General features: G+C 43.9%; 2 protein-coding genes and 1 pseudogene across 5 annotated transcripts in view; 2 read left to right on the top strand and 1 right to left on the bottom strand.

The window, feature by feature from the left end:
* The window catches only part of musk (muscle, skeletal, receptor tyrosine kinase), a 36,051-nt gene extending 34,796 nt beyond the window's left edge, over window positions 1-1,255 (bottom strand). Inside the window, exon 1 of the mRNA XM_086187073.1 lies at window positions 1,174-1,255. Coding sequence (XP_086043199.1) covers window positions 1,174-1,255 — 82 coding nt within the window. The remainder of the gene's footprint in view (window positions 1-1,173) is intronic.
* A 4,371-nt stretch (window positions 1,256-5,626) lies between these two features.
* On the top strand, window positions 5,627-8,170 carry LOC147244220 (eukaryotic initiation factor 4A-II pseudogene; annotated as a pseudogene).
* A 628-nt stretch (window positions 8,171-8,798) lies between these two features.
* Window positions 8,799-15,762, top strand: rassf6 (Ras association domain family member 6). Of its 4 annotated transcripts, XM_086187957.1 has the most exons (12): window positions 8,820-8,955; window positions 9,694-9,799; window positions 12,082-12,158; window positions 12,257-12,335; window positions 12,823-12,977; window positions 13,157-13,251; window positions 13,374-13,573; window positions 13,652-13,753; window positions 13,928-13,979; window positions 14,048-14,166; window positions 14,357-14,454; window positions 15,189-15,762. In XM_086187957.1, the coding sequence occupies exons 3-12, from the start codon at window positions 12,088-12,090 to the stop codon at window positions 15,262-15,264; spliced, it is 1,047 nt and encodes a 348-aa protein (XP_086044083.1). In that variant the 5' UTR covers window positions 8,820-8,955; window positions 9,694-9,799; window positions 12,082-12,087; the 3' UTR covers window positions 15,265-15,762. The 4 variants fall into 4 exon arrangements, with proteins under 4 accessions (XP_086044081.1, XP_086044084.1, XP_086044083.1 ...); XM_086187955.1 differs by lacking the exon at window positions 9,694-9,799 and having other exon boundaries at window positions 8,799-8,955; XM_086187958.1 differs by lacking the exon at window positions 9,694-9,799 and having other exon boundaries at window positions 8,814-8,955; window positions 12,085-12,158.
* The last annotated feature ends 2,084 nt before the right edge of the window (window positions 15,763-17,846 follow it).

The raw sequence follows: 17,846 nt of genomic DNA, 5'->3' as shown, positions 1-17,846 counted from the left end.
CTGTGATGGAGCCGGGGCTCAAACTGATAATTGTCAAACTGAAATAGTAAATGAATTTTCAGCCATGTATTGTAAAACTGTGTTCATCTGTTCAATCCAAGGTAGAAAATTGAACCCTAACCCTAACCCAATGTAAATGTCAAGAAAAACATTGTCGACCATCCTAAACCGCTACAAAAGTTAGTCGTATTCTGATGCACAAGCTCACCAAACAGCAAACAAGTTGCCAACTGAGTTGAGCTAATCTGTCCCATGTAAAACCAGTTACCCCTTTAAAAGTGATGAACACGTGAGTTACCACCCCGGAGTGGAAGCGAGGTGGAACAAAAAGTAAAAAACATGATACATTTAATGTGATAAAAATGTAACACAGGAATTTCAGTGACCTCATCGACAACTATTTGCAAAAACCTCACAGCCGGTCGTAATCAACATCCATTCCAGCCTTGCTGTCTCTAATATACCACACATGCTGTAGCGCAGGTCATGTGACAAGGCGACACGGACCCAGCTTACTGTAACTCGCCTCTATATCACCCTGGCAGAATGTGCTGGGCATCGACAGCACCTGTTTATGTGAGCTAACGAGCAGAATGTACCGTGCTGTACATCTCTGCGAATTTAACGTGTATTGTATATCTGTGGTTTAGTCGACGGGATCTTTGCATGTGACGTAAAGGGTGCCAGCAGTGGATACGATACCAGACTCACATGTCCTGATACGCTGCAGCTGAACTGCATTCCTGTCACTCCGGTTCCTGGTTTCTCTACCTGTTTTCTTTCGTGCTTGGATGAGATAATAAAGACATATGAGGGAGTAAATGGGTCTCAATAAACTCCTGCGTCGTGCTGCCTAGAGGACACATGTCGGCCTGTAGGAGGGATATAGATCTCATCAGATTTACACTGTGTAGGTTCACTTATTCCCTGCAGGAAGTGGTGGAAGAAGTATAACTTAAAAGAGAAAGTAACATCTGCATTCTCTGGTACAGAATACAGGTAAATAGATCAAAGTCAGCCTAACCCACACAGAGGGAAGATCTGCAAAACATGTATCCTATTTCACTTTACAGACATTATTATTGCAATCAGACATGCTTATTGTGCCTGAATGTATTTGTAATAACTGGAAAAGTCTCTTATAAAAACTCTCTGCAAATAAGCACCACTTACCTCTCTGTATTCCATAACTCAAGGTGACCAAAACCAGCAGAAAGAGGATCTTGAAGACGGAAACGTGTTCAATGACACTCATCCTGGCTCTTTTTCTTCTTTTCGGTCTCACTGGTGCAGTAGAAGCTGGTGGTTAGAGTCCCATGACAAGTGCGGGGAACTTCTTGTGGGTTCACGTCTTTAGTGGGTGCATCTGCGGTGTGTCGCGGTCGGGGAACAACCATGAGCTCTCTGCTCAACACGGATCACCTCGCTCACTCTGTGTGTGTGTGTGTGTGTGTGTGTGTGTGTGTGTGTGTGTGTGTGTGTGTGTGTGCGTGCGTGCGTGCGTGTGTGTGTGTGTTAGCTTTGTGATGGACAGTGGCAGCTGCGAGCTGTCCTCATGTATACGGTCGCTCAGATTTTGGACCTCCTCTCTGCAAAGGTTCAGAGCAAAGCACAGGCCAAGACCTCAACAGCGGTTCACTATTAAACCACACAACAAGCTGAGTTCAAGAATTCCTCGGAGTTCCATTTGTTTCACCGTAGAAACAAAGCTTTTATAATAGAACACAAATCATCTGTTCACTGACGTAGAGCAGAGAGTTTCAACAGGCCTCTCCGGGGGCCTCCACACACTTTCAAGGGGGGCCATGGAGGTGAAAGAACATGAGTTATCAGTAGAACATAATGCAGAACAGGTCAAACATATAAGATCGGGTTCGAGATATGGTTAAGAAAGATAAAAGTAATTAGGGATTTTTATTGTTAGAGAGTAAATGACCCAGGAAAGAATGTTTTCATGTATTTGCATGTAACACCTTTCTCAGGCTTCAATATGAATACATAAATGCAGATATTAAACCGTAAGTAATGGCAGCAGCGATAAGGGGGCGGGGCCATGTTCTGACCCAGATCTGAGAGGATGTCCACCGTCTCAGACGTTGTAAAGTCCTGTCCCGCAGTAGTTTTTTTTTCCTTGTTTTTAATCCCGTTAGCAGCCAATCCAGTTGAAATTGCAACACACTGTAAGACAAGACAAAAAAGAACAAATGATACACTTTACAGCTGCAGAGAGTCGTTACATCACCAATGACAACCAGGTGCAATCAAGCCTCTGTGCTCATGCAGCATCAGGATAAATCACCTAAACACAGCATCTACAGACAGCCATGTATTTATATATACATGGAGAAAGGATAATGTACAACACTACGCCGACATACTTTCAAATATCCGTTCACTATTTACAAGTGTTTGCGTTTACAATTTGACACATGCATACACACGTGCACGAGCACGCGCACGCGCGCACACACACACACACACACACACACACACACACACACAGCAGCCTTTGTGTCCACCTGTCGCCTGCCAGCCTGTATGTCCTGTTTTATTTTAGGAAAGGAATGGCATTTCAGTTCATTTGCTACTTAGCCATCCTGCTTTGGATGGAGGCAACTATTGTTGTGTATCAGCGAGCGTCACAGTTCTCCTCTCACTCTGTCTGATGCAGACAAAAGGGAACTGGTGAAGCTGTCGTTTTTACTGAAGTGAGGGTTTTGAGCCTTAATGAATTCCAACAGCAATGATGATGGGGGGTTAGTGATGTTATACTTTTGTATTAAGTCCTGCTGTTTAATTGAAAGTGGTCAAAATGACGGTTATGGAGCTGAACAAGGTCCGCATCATGCAGGATGGCCCCTTTAGCTCTGCCCTCACTGTCTGCCCCTCCAGCTTTATGTCACAGTGGTTTTCAAGCTCTTTCAGTTGCCAGAGTTTGGTGTTCGCGACCCCTCACCCTGCTCCCTGCAACCTTTAGACCACACACAGAATAATACATTCAATTTGTGTTTCAGAGTTATTTGAATAAGTGCACCATCACACTCAAATGTGTACTTTAAGCTCTAAAGGAGCAACGATGGAAAGAAATCTATTGCCACCCAGCGAGGGAACTGAGCCTGTTGACAGTTCAAAAGTAAAACCGCAGCTTTCTAATTCTTGCTGGCCTTAAATCAAGGACTGTGTCCTTAGATCTAAAAGTTTACAGCTTCAAATGCAGACACACTTTCACCCTCATACACTCAATAACATCTAAGGCAAATCATGATCTCTCCTGGAGGTTTCCAGTTCCAACTATTTCATGACCCCCCCAAAACCACCCTGCAATCCCATGGGGGACCCAGACCGCAGTTTTTAGAACTACAGTCGTATATACACATGCTGTATCTACACACAGACACACCATAAAGAGACCAGCCCAACACATGCCATAGAAAACAACTCATTTTTTATATATATATATTTCACTGCTCACCACTGGGTGGTGCTATAACACAAAACATCTTTTATGACACTGCAGCGTTGTAGATAGTTTCCCCTCTTTACTCTATTTTTTTTTTCTTTTGAAAGTAGAGGACTGATGGAGGGTTCAAAGGCAGCACATCCAAGAGGAACCAAAATAAAAAAAATCTATCATCAGGCTCTGGCTTGATTCCGATTCGTTTATTCATTTTACATGACGCATCCTCTTGTTGGTGTTTATATGCGGTCTTTGCCAGGGACCCCTGACTCAGCAGTGAGATTCACTGACACTGAATCTCTGACTCCCTCTGCTGACTCAGACGAGAACTCCTGAATCAGAGAGAATGACTGAATTTGACAGGACATGAGGTGTAAAGTAGTTTTCAGTAACTTCGTAATTAAAAAAAAAAGTTTATTCTTTATCTAGTAGATACGACGGAGGGCCACAGAAAAAAACAAAAAACATAATAGGGTCTTCGCCAGAAGTACCTTCAGGCTCAGGCCCTAAAAACGGAAACTTCGAGATTAAAGACGTAAAACTACGAGTTTAATCTCGGCATAGCTATTAACGGCTGCATTGGCGGATTTAGTCGCCACATATTGTGGATGGAGGCATATACAACCAACAGCAACCCCAAGGCAATCGCCGATTACTTCATAAATACTGTGAAGCGCATTGGGGGCTGAGAGCCGACCCAGGTACAGAAAACGGACATGTCAGGGACATGCAGATGTTCCTGCGGAGAAATCACACGGACCATCATGCGGGAGATGGCAGCTTCATTTACGGAAGCAGCACTGCCAATCAACGGATAGAATCGTAAATTTATGACTGTTTTCCTCATAAATTTACGAGTTTAATCTCATAAATTTACGAGTTTATAAAATTACGACTTTTTTTCTCGTAAGTGTATGACTTTTTTCTCATAAATTTGCGATTTAAATCTCCTAATTTGACGAGTTTATAAAACTACGACTTTTTTCTCGTAAATTTGCGAGATTAAACACGTAGTTTTACTACTTTGATGTTGTTTTGTTTTTGTTTACTGTGGCCCTAATCCTCCCTCTTAAGTAGACAACAGCTTTAGAGTTTCAACATTTTCTACTTCAAGATGTATTGATCCATGCCTGTAATCTAAATTATTTGGGCTTATTGATTCGACTCAAATGTCATAATAATGTTTATAGTATTCAGTAAACTCAAGCAGCACTCTGCTGTATCCGTAGGGAGGGTTTATCACCACATTGTAAAGTGTCAGTCCATTTATGGGCTTTAGGATCTGTATATAGTTTGGACTGAGGCTGAAGCTGTGATTTATTGTTAGGGATGTTCATGAAGGCACAAGTGACCTATTAAGATGATCAAATCTACATGTGTGGTGTTCAGTATTGTCAGCCATTGTCCTGTGAAACCTCTAAAGAAACTGTTGTGGGAGAAAGAGGTGGCGAGGAGGAATCAGAGGACTGGGACACAGGTGTCGGGTGGGGAAATCTCTTTATTCACAAAGACCCTACTAACAGCGTATTCAGAGATATTTTCCAACGGTACAGAACGTGACATATCTTTCTGCATTGAAGACAGGCTGTGTGTGTGTATGTGCTCGTGTGGCGTGATGATCTCATCCTGTTCATCAGATTTTTATATCTTCAAGTACCTGAAAGGAATGGGACATTCCCCAAATAAGCTTATCTCGGACCTTGGCCGTCTGTACGTGGGTTTCTCTTCAGTGTGTGTGTGTGTGTGTGTGTGTGTGTGTATGGTATACTCGGTTTGTTTCCCAGATGTCTTCCGTTATTGTTCGTTGGGCTGATGTGTTCGGCATCAGTACAGGTCATAGTGATCTAGCACTCACGTGGGGTTATAGAGACTTAACTCTCATTCTCCTACATATCCCCCCCTGGAATCACTACAGTGACTTAGACCAGGGATTCTTAACCATAGGGCTGCCGCGTGCGCCAACTAGTGGGCCGCAAAAAACTTTCAGCTCTTCACCTGTGGGCCGCAAGGGCCGCATGACTGCAATGCAGCTTCCCACCACTTGGTGGCGGTGAGGTGTTTTAACACGCTCCAATAAGCTACACCAGAAGAAGAGGATTGTTTCCATGACAACGTCAACTGAAACACTTTAAGCAAAAACAAGTGTTCATAACACATGGAGAAGTTCATAACGAGAAAAAGAAAAAAAATTAAGATGAGTGCGAGGCCGGCCCTGGGCTGACATTATCCAACAAAGCAAGCCTTCAAAATTAAGGCATCATATGGAGACCAAACACGCACAACTTGTGGGAAAACCGGTGGATTATTTCAAGAGAAAAGAAGCAGGGCTACAGATCCAGAAACAACCCATCGTATCACTGACCGGAAACACAAAATGTGCTCTGAAAGCAAGCAACTTGGTAGCCAGACGTGTAGCGCAGAGTAAGAAAGCGTTCACCATCGCAGAGGATTTAATTCGGCCTGCTGCTGTGGCTGCTTTTAGGACTTCTTAACTGTCAGTGAGGCAAGAAGTCCTAAAATTTGTCTGAAAAAAAGAAAAACAAAAACCTGAATGCAGTTATTGTTTTCATATGTCTGAGAGACAGGTTCAAGTCTCTAATTGAGAGGTTAAGTTATTGCTGTTCATTTGTCGCAGATTTAAAGAGGAATGTCCAATTCTTCCATGCAAATTCAAATTTTTATTTTAGTTTGCACTTTATATTTTTTTGCAGTATTCCGTATACTCGGCATCTTCATCAGTACTTCTCAACCTTGGTGCTTCAAAACAACAACAGCTCATCTCAAGTGGATAATAATGCATGCCAAGAATCACCAGCGACACCGTCGCCCAGAAGAGATTCATGAGAGCAACTGGAGCCGCACGGTGGACAGTTTTGAGAGGATGAACCTGCGTCAGGATCTCCTCCGCGGCATTTACAGCTACAGGCTGGAGATGCCTACAGCCATTCAGAAGAAAGCAATAATCCCTTGTGTTCAGGGTTACGACGTGATTGCCCAGTCCCAGTCAGGCACTGGGAAGACGGCCACGTTCGCCATATCTATTCTTCAGCAGATCAACACAAGACTGAGGGGGACTCAGGCTGTGGTTCTTGCCCCCACAAGAGAACTGGCTCAGCAGATCCAGAGAGAGGTGCTGGCTCTGGGCGACTACATGGGAGCCACCTGTCACACCTGCATTGGAGGGACCAACGTTCGTCGGGAGGCTCAGAAGCTGAGAGCCGAACCTCCTCATGTGGTCATTGGAACCCCCGGCCGCGTGCTCGATATGCTGGAACACAAGCACCTCTGCGCCCGCTATGTCAGGGTTCTGGTCCTGGACGAGGCAGACGAAAAGCAGACAAGAGGTTTTAAACAGCAAATATACCAGCTGTTCCAGATTCTGCCAAGCGCCGTTCAGGTCATCCTCCTGTTGGCTACCATGCCACCAGATGTTCTGGAGGTCACCAGGAATTTCATGCGTAACCCGGTGAAGATCCTGGTCAAGAATGAGGAGCTGACCCTTGAGGGCATCGGCCAGTTCTTTATTAACACCAGAAAGGAAGAGTGGAAGCTGGAAGCATGATGCGACTTATATAAGACGATGACTATTAGTCAAGCTATCATTTTCATGAGTACCCGACGGAGAGTGGACTGGTTAACCAGAGAGTTAACTGCCCGGCAGTTTACCGTGTCAGCACTGCATGCTGAGATGGATCAGCGTGAAAGAGATCTCATCATGAGAGAGTTCCGCTCCGGGTCCAGCAGAGTCTTGATAACGACTGATGTGCTGGCAAGGGGGATTGACGTCCAGCAGGTTTCGCTGGTTATTAACTACGACCTGCCAACCAATGTTCAAAGCTATCTCCATAGGATCGGATGAAGCGGGCGATTTGGCAGAAAAGGTGTTGCCATCACCTTGGTGACAGACAGAGACAAGCACACCCTGAACAACTACGAGAGATTCTACAGCACCAGAATCGAGGAGATGCCCCTGGACGTGGCCGATCTTCTCTAGAAGCCTCCGACTACCAGCCAGTTCAGAGCAAGAGCTTTTGAGAGCAAAGGCAGGGATCAGAGTCCGCGGTTTAATCGGAAGGGTGACTTCAGTGCCCGCTACAGGAGGTGATCCCACAGTTTGAACTCTGTCATCAACTTATGACATTACAGGAACTTGACTCTGAGATTGATATAAAAGAAAACTCAGCGTCTTCATCAGTCCTTCTCAACCTTGGTGCCTCAAAACAGCAGCAGCTCATCTCCAGTGGATAAAAATGCAAGCTAAGAATCACCAGCGAGTATCGCTGGTTATTAACGATGACCTGCCAACTGATCGGACGAAGATCGCGATTTGGCAGGAAAGGCCATGGCTACAGACAGAGACAAGCAAGCCCTGAGCAACTGTGAGAGATTCTACAGCACCAGAATCGAGGAGGTGCCCCTGGACGTGGCCGATCTTCTCTAGAAGCCTCCGGCCACCACATGCTATTTTCATTTGTAACACAATGTTTTAATGATTGTTCATGTCCTTAAATAAAATATAAAAATGTATTTCTGTCTTTGGTCAAAGTTGATGATGTTGAAGTGACTGCCCTTTGCTCTGCTGTATTGTATACATCCAAAAAAAAAAGAAAATCAATTAACAAATGTGACGCTGATGGGTGGGGCTGCTCTGGTAGAACCTGTCACGAGAGTTGGTGGGTTCCTGAGCAATGATCTTCAAAACAGTTGTTGAGTACGGACCTCACATCGCCAAACATCATGGAGCTACTCCTTTATATACTCTTAAGGGTTCTCTCTGGTACTCCAGCTTCCTCCCACAGTCCAAAGACATCAAGAGGGGACGAGGCTGATTGATACTCTAAATTGACTGTAGGTGTGGCTGTGAGTGTGAATGGTTGTCTGTCTCTATGTGTTGGTCCTGTGATGGACTGGTGACCTGTCCAGGGTGAACCCTGCCTCTCACCTGAAGGCTGCTGGGATAGGCTCCACCCCCACGACCCTGAACAGGATAAGAGGTAGAAAATGGATGGATGGATGGATGGATGGATGGATGGATGGATGGATGGATGGATGGATGGATTTTACCATCAAGGAACTGGAGCTGCACTGAAACCCATATTTTTGCCCATGTAAGAAGAGAAAGTGTTCTTTGTCACATTATAACACCAAGATTAAGCTTCTTCTGTATCAAGGGTTTGTGTTATTACATACTGAATCTGAACACACACACCCAGTCTTTAGACATACACACATACATGCACGCACACACACACACACCGCAGGCTGGTCCTATCTGGTATCAGTCAGTGAGCCCCTCCCTCCTCCTCCACACCGCCTCAACGTGTCCTGCAATAATTAACCAGCTGCTGCTACACAAACTCACCTTTTACCTCACACGCTGCTCTCTGGACCAATGAACACACACACACACACACACACACACACATGCACGCACACACAAGATAGAGGAACTCAAATATGAAAACTGGCAACTCTTAGGAGCTTGAAGGACTGGCCAGGTAGGAGTCACTGTGTGTTTGATCATCTTTATTTCATGATGGAAGTGAGGTGGATCAGAAATGTAAAAGAGTACAACTGTGTTGATTTGATTACTCATCAGTGTTCGGTAATAACAGGTGATATCAAAAACAGAAGATCTACCATTTGTCATTTATCAGCTTAGTCTATCATGTCATGAGACCATTTCAACTCATGTGACCTTTTATTGGAAAAGTAAAACACAGATTTCTTTTTGTTGGCTTCAGTGGAATGAAGACATTAGTGGTATTGATAGGTCTTTTGTACTTGAATTCATTCCAAACAGACATACTGTTATTCAATCAGTGTAACACACTTAATTCAAATGTGACAATGAAGAAAGCAAAAGAACACTCGCATACAAAGAGAAAGAGAGCGAGAGAGAGAAAGTGGGAGTGGCATACAGGAAGGCTGTAACAGGAGACACTGGGTGTGTCACCATGTAACTTGGCATCGTTTTTCTGGCTCACAATTTCACAATTAGTGTGTATTTTACTGTGTACATATGCCCCCTCGGCCACTGCAGTATTGAAATGTTTCTTCACCAGGTTTTTCATGTTAAACAGTAAAACTGCCTCATGGCCAGACCGCTGCAACTGAAAGGACAATGCCTGTGTTGGATCTTTGAACTCCTTGATTATTGATTTTGTCACGTTGACCATTTGTCAGAAGTTCTTCTTTAATGCCAGCTTTGCTTCGTCTTTGCTTTTCTATGTCAGCGATTTTAATGGACTCACAGGTCTGATGTCTTTGCTCCAGCGTGACTTCAAACCTACATGTTGAGACTTGAAAAAGCCCAAAGTGCAGCCCTCAGCTCAGTTCAAGGTAGAGGCTCACACCTGGCACGTACCAAAGAGAACTCACTTTCGACCTTCCACGCCCGCCTTGTGCATTTATTCTGCAGACAGAATGCACAACAGGACCTCCTACTGAAGACATGTGACTTTAGGAACTTACCTAGAACAGGAGATGATTACTAAGGCCGGGTTTTGTACTTCAAAACTTTTATTGCACTGCTTCAGCGCTTCTCTATTATTGGTTTTCAAAAGAGGCCGTAGTGTGAGGGTTAGATGGATTATACTGTGGTTTATTTGTTGATGCTTGAAACAGCTTTTATTTGAAAAATGCTGAAACACACAACTTTTTAAGTTTTGAAATAATTAAATTAGAGATTAAGTTATATTCTTCATAATTTCAGAATAGTGAGTGAAAATACCAAAGAGCTGAAAGATTTGTAATTTAATGTGTAGGGGCATTTTCATTCAATCAGGCCTGCTTACATCACAAAGAGAACTTGACTGCTGTTGCAGAACGTTTAATTTTCTAGTATACCAATTTGGCATTGGTTATCCCCCTGATATTAATTTGGCTCTAACCGTCCATGTGTCTACTGTACATTGCAGCAGCAGCGAAGATCAGAGTTTGTAACAATCCCAGCAGGAGTGATATTGAGAGTGATGACACAAATAAAGAGGTAGATGTCACAGGACCGCATGTACATGAAGAGGAAGAGCAGGCAGACTGCAGTCAGTTATTCTCCTGCACAAAATAAGGCACACCTAGATAACTCAGCGAGAGCAATAGCTTGTTAGCTCACCTGTAGCCTGTTAGCTTGTTGTTGTTGTTTTTGTTGGCACACTGTCTTGGAGGGAGGAGATTCAAACACATATCTGGGATCGCAAAGGTGCCATATCTGCAGTGTATTATTTGTAGCCACAGACTCTGAAATGAGGTGTGAGGCAGCTTTGGTGAATGTTATTCGCTGATATTGTTGGTGGAAGACAACTGCAGACGCCAGCCAAGTGTGACCTTGTGGTCCGCCTGGATTAACCTCATGCTAGTTTTTCACCGAAAGTGTTGAAAAATTTGTGGTCCCCGGTGTGTCTGTTAAGCTGCTCCCTCCATTCATTAGCAGTCTGTTGAATAAAACAAAATTTTGTCACCGAGTTCAGACAGGATGGAGCGCCAGCAAAAACTAGCTAATTAGCTGGGAGTGAGCTAACAGGCTATTCCCATCACTGCAGCTAAGTCTGAAGTGTTCTACAAAGATATACTACAGTTCTAGGAGTAATATAACAGACAGAATTACACAAATGATGAGAGTATAATTTGTGAAGATTTGGAAAAACAAGGTATTATTCCCTAGCTGGTATTGAAGTATCAGTAAAGGTGCTGGTATTGATAATTTTTGAAAACCTTGAAATTGTGTCTTTTTGTGCCTTTTAGTATTTGATGAGAAAACAACAGTCAGAAAGTGATCATTGTAGTCCTATCAGTTTTATATATCATATCCAATTAAGCCTTTATAAACATTGCACTGCACCTTTAAATGTGGCTCTTGTAAAATTCTCGCTGTCTCCTTACAGGAGTGAGTCAGTCAGGCTGGGGGTGGAGTGGGGGGGGGGGGGGGCTGCTGGAGAATACCTGAGATATTTCTTAGCAGCAAACAGGCTGAGACAGAGAGATGGAGAGACATGAAAGACGGAAAGAAAATAGTAAATTAGCATTTTGCCTCATTCAAAAGAAAATGAAAAGCTTTTGGAGAGAGGAAAGCAATAAATTAAACGGGAGGCCACGTGGATGTACCAACACAGGCGCAGACTTCGGTGTCTCTGACCGAAGAATAAACAATTGGTTAGGCCTGCTCTGTCATCACTGGTTACTGGGTGGAGTACTGCTATTAAATCTCCTGGAGACGGACAGAAAAAAAAGTGAAAGAGTAAAGGCAGGGCCTGAGAGACAGAAAGAAAGAGAGAGAGAGAGAAGGGGATAAATATACCAGAAAAACTTCAGAGAGTGGAAAGTTATATTTAAAGCACAGAAAGAAGGAGAAAGAAGAGTGCATCTGATTGGCCATGTAAGAGAAAGTAAGACTATCTTCATTTACTTTGTTTATTTTTGGAACAAGTGTTAAGAGTCCATCGCAACTGATTTTCGGTACACCGTGTTGACATAATGCTGGTCTATATTTAGGAGCGCGTACAACAATAACACTGGACTGCCACTCAACAAGACGACAGCCTCATGATTTACCCTCGTCTGCTCTGGCTTTACAGGATGTTTTTTTGTGCGTGTTTGTGTGTGTGTGTGTGTGTGTGTCTTCACAGTAGCCGATGCAGCCGGAGATGAATGAAACAGCTCTTCTTCCAGTCATTCAGGCAGGAGATGGGAGGACTCTGTCCAGGTGGGTCCGCTCATCGAGACTCTGGGGTCTCAAAGGCATTTTGAGCTCTCTGTTAAGTCTTTTCTCCCCTGTGCTCTTGTGCTCTGTTTGCCTTTCAGAGCAGAGTTTGTCTCACTGCTCAACACGTACAACTGCTTCCTGAAGGACCAAACTCAGCTCCATCTCAGCTATTCTCAGGTATAATCTGGTTTATACGGAAGTTTAAGCCGGCTTTTACTATTTGCTGTTCTCTTTTAGGTCTATTGTTATTGCCTTTTTAGACTCAACAAGTCTATCTCATCTCTACACCTACACTAGTATGTTTTCATTTTTTTTTTAAGTAAAAAGAATCTATGTATTTACACATTTCTATATGTTAATCTTTTGTATCTTTTTAGCCTTTTTCCTCTCTTTTATAATGCCTGTTTACTTCTGTATTAGTGTGTATTTATTGATACTTCTAACTTGAATATTGGAAAGGTAGGGCAGTCTCTCCTGCTGATTCAATACCTTCAAATCTGCAAACTGGACAGTAACGTCCCACGAATTTGCATGTGTTCACATCTTCGCTTTGATTTTTCAGCTGCTTTTACCGCGGGATCTATTCACTTAAACTGATAGTCCCCTTAACTCTTCAACATAAATTCGAGCTGTTGATGATGCAGGTGTCTGTCTCTGTTAACAGGGCGATGATGGAGACGTAGTCGTGGAGGGCTTCCTAAATATCTCCTGGGGAGTACGAAGACCCATTCGGCTAAAAATCCAGGATGAGAAACAGATGCTTCCCTTTGTTCCGCTGATTCCCTCTGACCCTGCCAGTCCAGTCAGTCCAAACAGGAGGTCGTTGTCTGCTCTTATAATATCACTAATATTGGTAGAAGCCTTTACTGGAGGTCTGTTTCTACACTGATGTTCAGCAATCTGGAAATCTCAAAAGAACCAAAGCTATTGCTCTGAAATATTTTGAGTTAGAATCAATACATCTCAGGGGTCCCCTCCTCCTACCTGTCTCTCTGCAGGGGGATGACTCGCTGGGGAGAATATGTCGACCTCCACCAGATAGATGAGATGGTTGAGACGCCTCAGGAAACAGTTGTTAACAATCCTCTACCAGGTTCCTTTGATTTCTCTCCTTGTTTCTCCGTCATGGTTCGACATCAGGTTCATGTTGTCAATGTGTGTGTGTGTGTGTGTGTGTGTGTGTGTGTGTGTGTGTGCGTGCTCAAACTCCAAAAGGTCCTGCCGTGTATGAGACCACTACACTGCGTCCTCTGAGGCAGAAGGACTCCGAGCTGGAGGCGGAGTCCAACCTTTTTCGGTGTATGAGCGACGCTTCGTTGGTCAAGAGGAGGAGGGGTCGAGGCAAGTCAGCAGCACAGAAGGAGAAAGAGAGGCAGCATCGCTTTTCTATCAATGGACATTTCTATAATTATAAGGTTCGTGTGTTTAATCGCTCTTTCTCATTCTTCATTTTCCTTATTAGCAGCTCACCAAAGTCTCATTGTTTCCTCCAGACTTCAATCTTCACTCCCAGTTTTGGTACTGCCACTAAAGTTCGTATCACGAGCAGGATGACGACAAATCAGGTCATCGAACAGCTGCTAAACAAGTTCAAGGTGAGTTTGGGGCTTTAGCCTGCAAGGCAGCAGACGAAGTTATAGCGTAATATTTTAAAAGGCGTAACTGGGATTTAATGATATCAAATCATGTACATTTGCACGGTCAGCTATTTGACATCTTTCTTTAGGTTGCATCGCAATGAATTTATTTCCTATCTGTCCATCCTGCAGATAGAGAACGATCCCCAGGAGTTTGCCCTGTACTGCCTTCACCAGAGTGGAGGTGAGATTGGTCTGCTACATGTGGTGCTTGGCATATTGATGATTTCACATCTGCATTTTTATGTCCAGAAAAGAGAAAGCTAAATGACAGAGACCAGCCGCTGTGGGAGCGCGTACTCCAGGGACCCTCTGATGACATCATGAAGATCTTTCTGATGGACCTGGACGAAGAGGAAGTCAGCAATGATGTAAGTGTGAAGCATTTACAGTTTTCATCTCATTTGTTGCTTTTAATTTATATATTCTGCATATCCCATATGGCTTTTACTGCTGTATTTTGATTTTATAAACGTAAAAGCTGTTTGGGATGTATCACAGATTTACATGAAAGAAAAGAAAAATATGATTCTAATCAGATTTTTCATATTTTGATTTCAGGTAGCGCAGTATTTGAACCTGGAGCTGCCAATCCTGGAGCAGGTTCTCCTGAAACTCAGAGAGGAGGAAAACAGAGAGATACAAAGGGTCATTAGCAAGTAAGCACATGAGCTTCCGCACTTTCAAACTTCAGTTCGGTTCTCAGTTAGCTTTAGATTCATGGATGCAGGAGGAAAAGTTGTGTTTTAAAGCAATACTTTGTCCAAGAATTTATATCTTGCATTTAAAGTATTTGAAGTACTTGGTATTTTGAGCTCACTGAGACATTCTTTTCCTCCTGCATCGCTTTATTGTGACAGCAGAATGCAGAAAGCGTCAGCCATGCACTGCATTGTTAGCTTGAAGCTAATTGCAACTAATGACGAACAAACAAAAATATGACATTTTATTGTTTGTACCTTGACTCAAAGTGTTTGTGGATTACTGAGCATCCTGCTTGATTGCACTTGACGGTGCAGTGGAGAGTTTGTCAAAGGATTTTTTTTTTTTTAGAGAGTTTTTACTGTTGCACCTTCAAGCTAAATAAACATGGCTGCCTCTCTCTGCATTCTGGGACAAAAGAAGTGATTCAATACAGGAAATAGCCATTGTGAGCTCAGTACGCCTACTCGTGCATAATTGAAAGGCACATTGTTTTTGTTACCTTGGTGAAGTATAGCTTTAAGTGTTTTTCAAAGGAAGTTAGTGACTGTTAACATTTTGCAACAAAACATACCATTTTTTTCTTTTTCATCGAGTGTTGTTGTTCTGTTTTGTGTTGGTTCACTCACCAACATGCTTGTGAGCAGATGCGTCGCATGTAAATCAGATTGTGCGTGTGTCTGTGTGTCAGGTACCATCACCAGCACAGACTCCTGTCCCACATGCTGAACTGTAAGATGCCACCTCACATTGAGACCAGCGTCTGACGGATCTGGATTACTGACCCAAGGCCTGGAGAACTCTGGAAATGCACAAGATTACATAATCTTTAATGAGAAGGCACTCGGGGAGAGCGTTCCTCTGCCAGGACATCTTGCTGACAAACAACCGCTTGTTGACCTCAGCCAACCTAAAAGCAAAACAAAAGAAAAGCCAAATGAAAACAAACCTGGCCCAAAAGACACTGGCTTCTTCTTTGACCGTCTTATTTGGTAAAAATGGGCCTCATAGTCTTTACGTCAATCCTGCCGACAGCCAGACTACAGCAACTGTAATAACCTACTTGGTGAAGGAACTTACTGGATCAAAAAATACATTCTACATTTACAAAGTAGTTGGATTTCAGTCTGAGTCATTTATAGTTGCTCTATAATTGCTTTGCATTATTTGTTGTAATACGGTGTTGTAAATTGCTGTAAATAAATATTGTGAATTCATGAATGAACATTATGAGCTGCAACTGAAAAAAGTAAAGACTTTTATTTTCGGTCTGTCTATCTCTGTTCTGTCTGCTCCATTCTCTTCTGTTCTGTACTCCTGGGACGGCATAATGACATTTAAGCTTTTTTTTTTTTTTTTTTTTTTGGACAGAAATCAGATCAAACTCAGCCTGACCAGCCACCTAAATAATCAGTTTACACAGTGCCATTAGTGCCAGTACCTCCAGCTCCCCTGCAGCCTCCAACTGAGTGCGTGCTCCAGGCTTCCCCCCATCAGGCGGTGGCGTCATTAAAGCTGTAGTGGTATGATGTGTCCACTGGATGGCAGCATGCACCCTCTTTTAATCACAACATCTGCTTATTGAAGAACGTGAGGATTATGTGGTACTCAACTAGGGTTAATATTATGGTGGGGGTTGAATATAACCACATTTATGACCTGCTCATACACCAAAATTATCTTTGTTTTTTTTAAATCAAAACGAAGCCAATAAAATTAGGTTGTAAAATATCATTGAATCAGTGAATATTCTGCACATGCAAATGTGTCTTGGTAATTTCAACCAACCAACCAACCAACTGAAGCAGGACAAGCTTGACACAACCCTTAGCTGTTAGCATCCCTGAAGGCCAGCTAGGACTTGCTAGCGAACCATTAGCTAATATCAACAATTCTGTGAAAAAGAACTCTAGTAATTCTAAATGTGTTCTGTCACTGAAGAAATCCGTGTAGGTTCTCATTCATCCAGGTCATCGTAGATCGAAGCGAAGTAAAATCTGGTCAACTGGACGTAAGTTTATCTTGAAGACGTTTCACCTCTCATCCGAGAGGCTTCTTCAGTTCTAGTGAAGAGTGTGGAAACTCCAGCTTATAAACCTATGTGGGAGTGGTCAGTGCTATTGTGGTGGAAACTCACCTGGCCTCCCCAAACGACAGTCGTTGTGCGGTGTCAGGGAGTTTCAGGGGTGGTCGTTAGGGAGTTTCACCGACCACTCAGATGCTAATGGCTGTGCTGGCAGCAGCCGTTCCACATGGGTCTTTCAGCTGAACTCTTTGGGGAAGCTTTGAAAGGACTTGGTTGTAAATAGGTGAAAGGAAATGTCGCAGTCCACCTCCTCTGTTCAAAGATGGTTTCTCTATCCTGACGTGGATGGCTTCTTTAACTCCTCTTTCAAACCATCTGTCCTCTCTGTCGAGGATTTGGACATGGTCGTCCTGGAAGGAGTGGCTTTCCTCCTTGAGGTGGAGGAAAACCGCTGCCACGACCTCCAGCTCTTGCTGGGACAGTTTGCAGCCGAATGTGAAGCGGCTGGGATGAGAATCAGCACCTCCAAGTCTGAGGCCATGGTCCTCAGCCGGAAAAGGGTGGTTTGCCCACTCCGGGTCGGGGGGGAGGTCTTACCTCAGGTGGAGGAATTTAAGTATCTCGGGGTCTTGTTCACGAGTGAGGGTAAGATGGAGTGGGAGATTGACAGGCGGATTGGGGCGGCATCCGCAGTCTTGCGGTTGCTAAACCAGTCTGTTGTGGTGAAGAGGGAGCTTAGCCAAAAGGTGAAGCTCTCGATTTACCGGTCAATCTACGTTCCAATCCTCACCTATGGTCATGAGCTTTGGGTAATGACCGAAAGAACAAGATCGCGAATACAAGCGGCCGAAATGAGTTTCCTCCGCAGGGTGGCTGGGCTCTCCCTCAGAGATAGGATGAGAAGCTCAGTCATTCGGGAAGAGCTCAGAGTAGAGCCGCTGCTCCTCCATGTTAGAGGAGCCAGTTGAGGTGGTTCGGGCATCTGGTGAGGATGCCTCCTGGGCGCCTCCCTCTGGAGGTTTTCCAGGCATGTCCAACTGGGAGGAGGCCTCGAGGCCGACCCAGGACACGGTGGAGGGATTATATCTCTCGGCTGGCCTGGGAACGCCTCGGGATCCTCCCGGAAGAGCTGGTTGAAGTGGCTGGGGAGAGGGCAGTCTGGGCTTCCTTGCTGAGACTGCTGCCCCCGCGACCCGGACCCACCGGATGAAGCGGAGGACGACGAAGAAGACGAAGAAGAAAATAATACAAATGCAATTTCTAGTTGGACCCTTTTTGGAATTCGATTGACTGAACTATTATTTAAACCCTACGCTTAGTTGG

This window comes from Aulostomus chinensis, chromosome 19, assembly GCF_037954235.1.
Source record: "Aulostomus chinensis isolate RoL2024-O1b breed Wild chromosome 19, RoL_Achi_v1.0, whole genome shotgun sequence".
Taxonomy (NCBI): Eukaryota; Metazoa; Chordata; class Actinopteri; order Syngnathiformes; family Aulostomidae; genus Aulostomus; species Aulostomus chinensis.
This window is presented reverse-complemented; position numbering and strand designations above follow the sequence as displayed.